Below are 12,566 nucleotides of genomic sequence, written 5' to 3'. Positions count from 1 at the left end.
AGTTGAAGCTGGTTGGCTACTTTGAAGAATCTCAAATATAAAATATATTTTAGTTACTACATGATTACATATGTTTTATTTCATAGTTTTGATGTCTTCATTATTATTCTACAATGTAGAAAATAATACAAATAAAGAAATACCCTTGAATGAGTAGGTGTTTGAAACAAAAATGTGAGCATCACACAACAGAACACTTCAACTGGAACGACACTCAGTAATGGTTGCACAAAAAGAACTGTGTGCCAACCACATGGGGCCAATAGGGTAATTTTTCTGGGATCAGTGTCTTGACCTTTTTACTATTGAGCCTCCTTTCCCCTAACCTGCAACACAGGCCCCCGTATATCCCTACATCTCTTCTCTCTCTATTTCCCTCACTCTGTGTCAGTCTACCTGGTCAGATTTGCATGCTAAACCTTGGGAGGTTGAAACAGGAGTGCGTGCGGGTGGGGATTAATTTGCCTGCAACGCAATGAAGGGGAAGGGAGAGCCAGGCTGGCTTGATTCTCACCACTTGTCTACTTAGTTTGATCGCTGAGGTAGAATAACCCTGTCAGAAGTCTTGAGGCAGCCCCAAGCCCTTGGTGTCAACATGGCTTGTCTCAGTGGGTTCAGCCTGTCTCGCATCCCCTCTATCCTGATGTTGGCGGTACTGTACGTGGCCTATGTGTTGATCGGAGGACTGATCTTCTGGAAGCTGGAAGGAGGTCTGGTGCGGCAGGAAAAAGCCCGTATACTTGAGGAGAAGAGATCACTACTAGACACATACCCCTGTCTGAACCAAGAGGCCCTGGATGCTATAGCTCAGGTGAGTCAGTGTGAGAGAGAGATGGTGCTAACATGTGTCCTTTGTCCTGATCTTCTCTGCATTCTGATTGTGCACAAGTTTTTAGACAGTTAAAAAACGCATTGAGATCTGATTGAGATTGAGACTATTTAAAACATAATTATCTTGACCTCTAAAATCATTGACAGGGGGCAAATTTGATGTATGGCATCAATATGTCTTAAAATAATTAAATAAATACATATTCGTTTGAAAGAATATCTGTCAAGAAATTTGAATACTAGAAGGGACCAGAAAATCTGGTCACAATGTGGACCTGTTGTCTACGAAGTATGTGACAAATACAATATTATTTGACAGAGTGGATGGATAAGAGAGATATTTTAATACCATGTGCAAATGTGACAACTTGATCACAGTTATTGGATCACCTTGATCAGATCACAAAAAACATATGTTAGCATAAGGTGTAAACATGACTTGAGTTAATGGCAGATGTGTTTGGGAGAATATTCAACCTCCAATTAAGATTTTTGATGTAGCCTTTTTCCATATTGCATTTATTTTTAAATGATTAATTTCTTAATATTATTTATATATTTATTTAAGACAGACTAGGCACATATGAGAGGCAGTTAATAAATGACTAATGAAAGCAGAGTAGAGTTGTGGCAGTGTTACTGACATTTCTACATACTGCCAAATGTTGACAAAACAAATTACCATAGACCATAGACAAGATGGGATCTTTTTGTGTCTGTAAAATTAAATATGTGAGAAATGTTGGTGGAGATTGAAATATTGATATAATAACCATCATATTGAACTTGGTGTTTATTAGGCTACAAATTAAATAACTTACGATGAACTTCACAGTGTGCTGAAAGTGAAATGTGATCAGCTTGATGCTCCTGTCCAATAAATATCAAAGGTCTTATTCTGGCGACATGATGATCGATACTTGGCTGCGTTTGACAAATAAAAATAATCTTGCTCTTTTGTCTATCGTAATCTCATCATATTGGCTATCCTATCCGCACCGTATCTGCAAATTGTTGGCTGGAGCATACTTGCTAATGCCAGAGTGGGCACACTCGCTATACAGTATATCACAACTTTTTTTGGTGAGAAAACCAGTTCAAATGTATTTTTATGGTGCACTACATCATCACGCACAGCCTTTTATCTGCAACAAGTCAAATTTAATCTGAATCTCTGGTGGGAAAATGTGCATACTGTTTTTATGCAGATTTTAGAATATTCAATATTCACATGAGAATCTGTTGCCGATTGAATGGAAACCTAGCTACTGGTCCATTTACAAGTTAAATTGAGGATAATACTAGTCTGTCAAGAGGTGCTGACTCACTGCTGGATTGTTGACTGATGTTCAAAAGGCAAGGAGGCAATTCTTTCCCATGCAAATTGGGCTACTTTAAACAATGCACTGCTTTGCCTGAGTGTCAACCCTGGACCTACATGGTCCATGTTAAGATCGCCTGGGTGTTCCCAAGTAATCCTTTTTGTGATGTAAGAACTCTCTCAACCTTTATAAAAGGTTACAAAATGTTCTTGAATTATAATTTTTTATTCAACTTTAAAAGCTTTAGCTGTGGATTGATGTTGGGCATCTGTGGACAGGTAGGTCTGCAGCAGGTTCAAGCAGTGGCAGATATGTGTGCAGTAGCACTGCGTAGGTAAAATCAGTAGGGAAGCCATATTACAACCTATGTGTTGTGATAATTGCATTGTTTGCTCTATAACCTGTTAGTTCATATGCCACCGTGATATACAGTGCCTTCGGAAAGTATTCAGACCCCTTAACTTTTTCCACATTTTGTTAGGCTACAGACTTAATCTAAATTATATTTTACATTTCCTCAATCTATCCACAATACCCCATAATGATGAAGCAAAAACAGGTTTTGACATTTTGCTAATTTAATAAAAATAAAAAACTGAAATTACATTTACATAAGTATTCAGTATTATTTTTGGGTAGGACGCTACAAGCTGGCATACCTGTATTCAGGCCAAAGAGTTCAATCTTGGTTTCATCACACCAGAGAATCTTGTTTTTCATGGTCTGAGATTATTTTACTGGGGAGTGGCTTCTGTCCGGCCACCCTACTATAAAGGCCTGATTGGTGGAGTGCTGCAGAGATGGTTGTCTTTCTGGAAGGTTCTCCCATCTCCACAGAGGAACTTAAGAGCTCTGTCAGAGTGACCATCGGGTTCTTAGTCACCTCCAGCTCTAGGAAGAGTCTTGGTGGTTCCAAACTTCTTCCACTTAAAAATAATGGAGGCCACTGTGTTTTTGGGGACCTTCAATGCTGAAGACATTTTTTGGTACCCTCCTCCAGATCTGCCCCTCGACACAATCTTGTCTCGGCGCTCTACGGACAATTCTTTCGACCTCATGGCCTGGTTTTTGCTCTAACATTTTTTAAATCAATTTTGGAATAAGGCTGTGACGTAACAAAATGTGTAAAAAGTTAAGGTCTGAATATTTTCCGAAGGCAGAATAAAAACGTTTGTTTCATCACAAAACAGGAGGGCATCATCTGTCCAGTAACATCCACAAAGCATATTGTATTTAACAAACTGTTACATAACCTACAGCATGGTCAAACAAGTTCTTGTTTCCGAAATGTTCAGACTACTAAACAACTGTTGATTTAGAACCTTGAAGAGTTACCGCAAGTCTCAAAGAAAACAGGAGCTGCCTCCACTATTCCAGCACTATTTCAACTTTAACATCATCAAATCACCTACGTTTACTCTAATACCAAAAACAATTTCGTCCAATCAACGTAAGATAAATATAATGTGAGTGTGTGTGTGTGCGTGCGTGCGTGCAGGTAGAAAAAAACATGTTGACTCACCCTACTTGTAGAGGATCACTAATGCCATCCTCCTCTCTTTCATGTGACCTAAACGGTCTATGACTGTCATACGGTACACACTTTTATTTGTGTTGTCCTGGGCTACCTGGCTAAAATGCTTGCTCGCTAGCCTAACTTCCCTTCATGGGCAACGATGTGCCGGGTAGTTAACATTAGCCTACTATATCTAGGTACATATTGAACATCCATCCTCTCAGGCCAGGGGCACAATGTATGAATTTATGGTTGCATCAGAATCACCGTTATAATCATTGGCCAGTATGGAGAATTAAGTAAAACCACAAGTCCAAATCCCTATCTCCATCCAGGGCTAATTTAGTGAATGGACAATTTTAGCTACCTAGCTTGCCACCAGAGGACAACACAACGAGATGCAACAATTTACGTTTTTCCTGTCAATGACGTTTTGCTTTTGATGTGAAGACAAATCCAAACTGGCTTCTCTTGACACTTTATTTTTATGCGTCAGGACCATTCACAGTTGATCTCACTCAGATTAGCTCAAAAATGATTGGCTATTATTTTATTGCTTTTATTATCAAGTGAGGCTAAATGCTCCCTGGCTTCCCTTACTATTGAATTCAATGCTACAGGCAGCAATAATGTCATACATTCAGCTTCTTGCAAATTGAAGGAAAAATATTTTCTTCTTGGTAACATCTTTGGGCCTCCATGAATATACACCACTGTATGTGGAGTAACTGTCAAACTTGTGATGCTCTCTGCGAAGACGTTTATGTAATAGGCTGTGTCAACATCTTCATTCTGACACAGCTCCGAGACATACCTCACTACAAGGGATTTTCAGGTCTAATGTACATCATCTTCTTGACAACTGTGGTCCATTGACCTAAAAGTCCAGAATGAGCACAAGCGACCGTAAAGAGATGAAACGGTGGTTACAGTCTGTCCACCAAGTAAGCAAACTGTTATATAACCTTGACTTATGACAGAGTTAGCGTGGCTGTCTCGAGTAGGGGCCTTGAAAGTTGACCACTAGATTGCTGGGTTAGATTCTAGCTTTTCTTATCTAAGCAGAATGTGTTTGCTCTGTAAAGGGGAGACTGTTTACTCTGTAAAGGGGAGACTGTTTGCTCTGTAAAGGGGAGACTGTTTACACTAGTTGACCTCATGCCTTAGAGTTTGGTTAGTAGACAAAATAGCTAGCTGAGCAGCAAGAAGTGGGACGGGAATTAAATCAAACCTCTGAGGGGAAACCTGCCCCACAGAAAAAATACAAGTTAATCTAAGGTTGAGTAGGCCTAAATAAATGTTTTTATGTCCCAATGTTATTCCTCCTTAAAAGTAAATAAATGTGCCGGGGGCTGGTTAAGTGGAAGTCCTGCTGCCTCCAGGGTAGAACTTGAACAAATCTGAAATATATACAGTACCAGTCAAAATTTTGGACACACCTACTAATTCTGGGGTTTTTCTTTATTTTTACTATTTTCTACAATGTGGAATAATAGTGAGGCCATCACAACTATGAAATAACACATATGGAATCATCTAGTAACCAAAAAAGGGTTAAACAAATTAAATTATATTTTATACTTGAGATTCTTGAAATTAGCCACCATTTGCCTTGATGACAGCTTTGTACACTCTTGGAATTCTCTCAACCAGCTTCATGAGGTAGTCACCTGGAATGCATTTCAATTAACAGGTGTGCTTTGTTAAAAGTTATTTGGTAAAAGACCAAGTCCATATTATGGCAAGAACACCTCAAATAAGCAAAGAGAAACAACAGTCCATCATTACTTTAAGACACAAAGGTCTTTGAAAGTTTCTTCAAGTGCAATTGCAAAAACCAAGAAGCGCTATGATGATACTGGTTCACATGAGGACCGCCACAGGAAAGGATGGCCCAGAGTTACCTCTGCTACAGAGGATAAGTCCAGCCTCAGAAATTGCAGCCCAAATAAATGCTTCACACAGTTCAAGTAACAGTATTTGTCGCCAGACCCATTGGCTCCAGGTCATCTATAAGTCTTTGCTAGGTAAAGCTCCGCCTTATCTCAGCTCACTGTTCACGATAACAACACCCACCCGTAGCACACGCTCCAGCAGGTATATCTCACTGGTCATCCCTAAAGCCAACACCTCCTTTGGCTGTCTTTCCTTCCAGTTCTCTGCCGCCAATGACTGGAACGAATTGCAAAAATCGCTGAAGTTGGAGACTTATATCTCCCTTACTAACTTTAAACATCAGCTATCTGAGCAGCTAACCGATCGCTGCAGCTGTACACAGACCATCCAATCTATCTACCTCAACCCCTATTGTATCTATTTACTTTTTGCTCTTTTGCACAGCTGTATTTCGACTTGCACATCATCATCTGGACATCTATCACTCCAGTGTTAATTTGCTAAATTGTATTTACTTTGCTACAATGGCCTTTTTATTGCCTTACCACCTCATGCCATTTGCACGCACTGTATATACACTTTTTTCTATTGTGTTATTGACTGTACGTTTGTTTATTCCATGTGTAACTCTGTTGTTTGTGTCGCACCTCTTTGCTTTATCTTAGCCAGGTCACAGTTGTAAATGAGAACTTGTTCTCAACTGGCTAAATAAAGGTGAAATATATATTTTTTTAAACAAACATTTCAACATCAACTGTTCAGAGGAGACTGCTTGAATCAGGCCTTCATGGTCAAATTGCTGCAAAGAAACCACTACTAAAGGACAGAAATAATAAGTAGAGACTTGCTTGGGCCAAGAAACATGAGCAATGGACATTAGACTGGTGGAAATCTGTCCTTTGGTCTGATGAGTCCAAATTTGATATTTTTGGTTCCAACAGCTGTGTCTTTATGAGACGCAGAGCAGGTGAACGGATAATCTCCGTATGTGTGGTTCCCATTGTGAAGCATGGAGGAGGAGGTGTGATGGTGTGGGGGTGCTTTCTGGTGACACAGTCAGGGATTTATTTAAAATTCAAGGCACACTTAACCAGCATGGCTACCAACGCATTCTGCAGCGATACGCCATCCCATCTGGTTTGTGCTTAGTGGGACTATCATTTGTTTTTCAACAGGACAATGACCCAACACACATAAAGGCTGTGTAAGGGCTATTTGACCAATAAGGAGTGTGATTGAGTGCTGCATCAGATGATCTGGCCTCCACAATCACCTGACCTCAACCCAATTGAGATGATTTGGGATTAGTTGGACCGCAGAGTGAAGGAAAAGCAGCCAACAAGTGCTCAGCATATGTGAGAACTCTTTCAAGACTGTTGGAAAAGCCTTCCAGGTGAAGCTGGTTGAGAGAATGCCAATATTTTGCAAAGCTGTCATCAAGGCAATGTCAGACTACTTTGAAGAATCTAAAACATAAAATATATTTTGATTTGTTTTACACTTTTTTGGTTACTGCGTGATTCCATGTGTTATTTCGTAGTTTTTATGTCTTCACTATTATTCTACAATGTAAAAACTAGTACAAATAAAGAAAAACCCTTGAATGAGTAGGTGTCCAAACTTTTGACTGGTACTGTTTATATAGGCCGGGATTCAATCCCATCCTCGTTCGAATCACATTATAGCATACTTGACATTTAAAAGGTGATTTCCGATTGAGCTCTACAGATTTTACCGAGAATGCAATCTCCACAAACGTCAGGGATGATGCCTTTATTAAAAGTCACGTTGCCAGCTGTCCAGTGAGCTGCACTAGGAATTAAATTCCGCCCATAATGGTTATGAAATTCTCTCGTATGTCCATATGTATTGTTCTAGGTATTTCGAGATTCTTCCAAGGTTGGGCTTAGTCTGAAAGGGAACCAGACCATGGACAGCTTCTGGAAGTTCACTAGCTCTGCTGTGTTTGCTGCCACTGTTGTCACCACTATAGGTGAGTTTTAAATGGATAGTTCACCCAAATTACTAATGTACCTCATCTTAAATGATAAATTATTGATTTAATTTATTAGATCATTAAAAGTAGTAGGCTGCTCTATCCGGAAACAACATCACATACATTTTAAAGGGAAAGTTCACCCAAAGTTCAAACAAATTACAAATCTACCTACATTAAAAGGAGTAGTTCACCTCAGTTAGAAATGTACCTAATATTAGAAAAATAGTTCACCCCAAATTTACAAATGTACCTCATCATGTAGCGTCTACAAGTTCCTAATGCCCTGTCTTTATTTATGCCTCACATTCATCATAGCCAGGATATTCCTGTGCTATGTGCTTCTGCCTGTATTATAATTTAATATTACAATTGTTGTTCTTATTGTGTGTTCATCATAGAAACACATAGACCAAATCATTCCCAATTGTTGAGCCCATTTGTTCTCCCTGTTCTAGGCTATGGCAACATGAGCCCCAGTACAACGGCAGGTCAGATCTTCTGTGTGTTCTTTGCTCTGTTTGGGATCCCTCTGAACATGGTGGTGCTGAACAGAGTAGGCAAGTACATGCTGGCCATAGAGAGGAACGCCTCCGATTTCATCCAGGGAAAGACCAATCACAGGGTAAGTGCTCTACCTATAGACTCTGAGATGGTAACTCTTTATTTTACAGCCTGGTATTTACCATGTAGTTACCAGCTGTGTTGTATTCTTTGGAGGTAAGTACCAGGAATTATCAATTGTTTCCACATAGTTACTTGGGCTAGATTCTATCAGATGTACACTAGCCGACACCCGCAAAGCTATTGTTGTTTCGGCGGTGTCGGAAGTGGAACTGAGTAAGAACTATGAAATCCAATAGCGGCTCCTTGTGTTAGCTTTTACTGGCTAAACCAACTAGGCTCGTAATTTAACAATTGTATTTGTATTTACAGATAGAATACAAGTTTGTTATTAAGGCACATGAAAATTCTAATGTTCCAGAAAGCTTTTCTGGCATAAAACATATTTCGATTTTTATTTTATTTTTACGTTTACGTTTAAATGGCTCTCCTGTGAGTAGTGACGCACAACATACGCCTAGTTCCCTGAAAGGAGTCACATATGTCAATCATAAATAGTCCCAATTGTTATAAAATAGAATGTTTGCTGTCTCGTCCGCCTGTGGGGAAAACAATTGGTGCGCTGCCCGAGTAGTTCTTGTTTAAACTGCAGATCAATGTGCTCATCTGTGGGGACACAACTGCGTAGGAATAATACCTGATCTAAAGAGCACACGAGGGGACAGCTTTATTACAGGCCATAGTGTTTCTAACTGTCTTAATCTCTGACTAGAAACAACAGTGACAGCACCGTCAACAAAAACGGAAGGGATCTTTTGCAGCTCTGTAGAAGCCTGGGTCTGTACTTTGTCAATGGTAGGTTACAGGGGGACTCTTTGTGGAGATTCACCTACTGCTCACCTCTTGGCCACAGTACAGTAGACTATATGATCACAGACATTGACCCATTCTCTCTCAGCTCATTCACTGTAAAGCCACGAACACCTGTGTGTTCAAAGCCAAATTGCGTTGTTTCTCAAAAGAACAGACATGGAAACAACCACACATTCACAGCCCAGTAAGCTGTACAACATCAGAAATTCATACAGATGGGCCCAAAACAGCACAGAAGAATACCAGAAAGCAACCTGGAAGCAAAATATCCAAACACTCTTAGATAACTTTCTGGATACCACATTCACTCACAGTAAAGAAGGCATCAATCTAGCAGTACAAAACATCAACTATATATATATATATATATATATATATATATTCAGGCAAACGGCAAAAGAAGCGCAATTGAAATTGATAAAAAACTAAACAAAAAAGATCACAGGTGACAACTGGTTTGATGCAGATTGGAACACTATCTAACCAAAAGCACGGAGACCCAAATAATGGTGAATTACGCTTTCATTACTGTGAGACTTTAAAACTCTATAAACATACACTCAGAACCAAAAAAGCACAGTACAACAGCAAGCAGTTGACACTAATTGAAGAGTCCATAAACAAATAATTCTGGCAAAATTGGAATTAGCGATACAAAATGGTGACTTATGGACAACCCATTTTAAAACACTCTACAACACCTTTCAAATTGACACAAACGCAGAACGCCAAATTCATGAGAAGTTGAATGGATTAGAAAAAGCTATAAAGGACAATCAAAATCCATTGGACTCCCCAATTACTGACCAGGAGCTCTATAAGAAAATTCAGGCTCTCAAATTTAAAAAAGCATGCGGACCTGATGGCATCCTAAATGAGATGCTCAAACTCACTAGTGAAACATTTCAATTGGCTATGTTAAAACGGTTTAATTTGATCCTAAGAATAGGTTATTTCCCTGACATCTGGTATCAAGGACTCATAACCCCAATCTTTAAGAACGGAGACAAATTTGACCCTAACAATTACAGAGGCATTTGTGTGAACAGTAACCTGGGGAAGGTTTCTGTAGTATCATAAATGTAAGAGTTCTAAAATTCCTTAAAAACCTCTTTGGGCTGAGATCCCGCTAACGGGATCGATATGACAACAGCCAGTGAAAGTGCAGGGCGCCAAATTCAAAACAACAGAAATCCCATAATTAAAATTCCTCAAACATAGAAGTATTTTACCCCATTTTAAAGATACACTTCTTGTTAATCCCACCACAGTGTCCGATTTCAGAAAGGCTTTATGACGAGAGCAAACCAAACGATTATGTTAGGTCAGAGCCAAGTCACAGAATAACACAGCCATTTTTCCAACCAAAGAGAGGAGTCACAAAAAGCAGAATTAGAGAAATGAATCACTAATCTTAGATGATCTTCATCAGATGACACTCATAGGACTTCATGTTACACAATACGTGTATGTTTTGTTCGATAAAGTTCATATTTATATCCAAAAATCTCACTATACATTGGCGCGTTACGTTCAGTAGTTCCAAAACATCCAGTGATTTTGCAGAGCCACATCAATTTACTGAAAAGGTAATAATAAACATTGATAAAAGATACAACTGTTATGCATGGGATTATAGATACACTTCTCCTTAAACTTCTTAGGGCTGCAATCCCGTTACCGGGATGATACGACAACAGCCAGTGAAAGTGCAGGGCGCCAAATTCAAAACAACAGAAATCTCAATTAACATTCCTCAAGCATACTCTGTTATACTCACAGACATCATTCAGACATCATTCAAACAGTTTTAGAAACTTCAGAGTGTTTTCTATCCAATGCTAATAATACTGTGCATATATTAGCAACTGGGACTGAGGAGCAGGCCATTGACTCTGGGCACCTTTCATCCAAGCTACTCAATACTGCCTTGCAGCCATAAGCAGTTAATGCAACCCCTGTGTCAGATTTCAAAAAAGCTTTACCGATAAAGCACACCATGCTATAATCTGAGTACAGCGCTCAGAGACCAAAACAACCCAAACAGGTATCCGCCATGTTGTGTAGTCAACAGAAGTCAGAAATAGCATTATAAATATTCACTTACCTTTTGAATATCTTCAGAATGCACTCCCAGGAATCCCAGTTCCAAAATAAATGTTGTTTTTCTGATAATGTCCATAATTTATGACCAAATACCTCCTTTTCGTTCGCACGTTTAGCCCAGTAATCCAAATTCATGACGCGCAATCACTAGGTTCAGATGAAAAGTAAAAAAGTTCCATTACAGTCCGTAGAAACATGTCAAATGATGTATAGAATCATTCTTTAGGATGTTTTTAACATAAATCTTCAATAATGTTCAAATCAGAGAATTCCTTTGTCTGTAGAAATGCAATGGAACTTAAGCTAACTATCACGTGAACACACGTAGTCAGCTCATGCCTCTCTGGCAGACCTCTGATTCATTCCCCTCTCATTCACCCCTCCTTCACAGTAGAAGCATCAAACAAGGTTCTAAAGACTGTTGACATCTAGTGGAAGCCTTAGGAAGTGCAACTTGACCCCATAGACACTGTGTATTCGATAGGCAAAGAGTTGAAAAAACTACAAACCTCAGATTTTCCACTTCCTGGTTGGAGTTTTTCTCAGGTTTTTGCCTGCCATATGAGTTCTGTTATACTCACATACATCATTCAAACTGTTTTAGAAACTTCATTAGCAGATCCAAATCTACTAATAATATGCATATCTTAGCAACTGGGCCTGAGTAGCAGACAGTTTACTCTGGGCACCTTATTCATCCAAGCTACTCATCCATAACAAGTTAATAAGCACAATGTGTAAAAGCCAAATTGGATTTATACCAAAACATCGCACAACTGATTATACTTCCAACCTACACACCCTGATAGATAAACATGTCCACCAAAATAATACCAAAATATACGCTTGCTTTATCAACTTCCAAAAAGCATTCGATTCTACTTGGCATACAGGACTGTTCTACAAAGTTATTGAAAGTGGTGTAAGAGGTAAAACATATGACATAATTAAATCAATGTATACTGGCAATACATGCAGCATTAAACTTGGCAAGAAAATAACATGAATTCTTTAACCAGGGGCGGGGCCTTCGTCAGGGTTGCAATCTGAGCCCTGCACTCTTCAATATTTGCATCAACGAATTGGCCACTATTCAAGAAAAATCCTCAGCCCCTAGTGTTAGTCTCCACAATTCAGAAGTTAAATGCCTACTCTTCACAGATGATCTATGCCTGCTGTCAGCCACAGCACATGGCCTACAACAGAGCCTGGACCTGCTAGAGCAGTACTGCCAGACCTGCATGCCTGGGCCCTGGCAGTAAACCCCAAAAATACTAAAATAATGATTTTCCAGAGAAGATCCAGATCTCAGGGAATTAGACCAAAGTTCTCAATTGGTACAAAATATATAGAGTACTGCACAAACTACAATTACTTAGGTTTAAAAACAAGCTCAACTGGACACCTTAAATGGGGCAGTAAGTGGACTGAGAGAGAAAGCACGCAGGGCATTCTACGCCAT

The 12,566-nt window shown here is 39.4% G+C and overlaps 1 protein-coding gene across 1 annotated transcript in view; it reads left to right on the top strand.

The window, feature by feature from the left end:
• The first annotated feature begins 595 nt into the window (after window positions 1-595).
• The window catches only part of LOC139385287 (potassium channel, subfamily K, member 17), a 42,206-nt gene continuing 30,235 nt past the window's right edge, over window positions 596-12,566 (top strand). Inside the window, exons 1-3 of the mRNA XM_071130451.1 lie at window positions 596-811; window positions 7,444-7,558; window positions 8,020-8,186. Coding sequence (XP_070986552.1) covers window positions 596-811; window positions 7,444-7,558; window positions 8,020-8,186 — 498 coding nt within the window. The remainder of the gene's footprint in view (window positions 812-7,443; window positions 7,559-8,019; window positions 8,187-12,566) is intronic.

The sequence above is a fragment of the Oncorhynchus clarkii genome, chromosome 26 (assembly GCF_045791955.1).
Source record: "Oncorhynchus clarkii lewisi isolate Uvic-CL-2024 chromosome 26, UVic_Ocla_1.0, whole genome shotgun sequence".
Lineage (NCBI taxonomy): Eukaryota > Metazoa > Chordata > Actinopteri > Salmoniformes > Salmonidae > Oncorhynchus > Oncorhynchus clarkii.
This window is presented reverse-complemented; position numbering and strand designations above follow the sequence as displayed.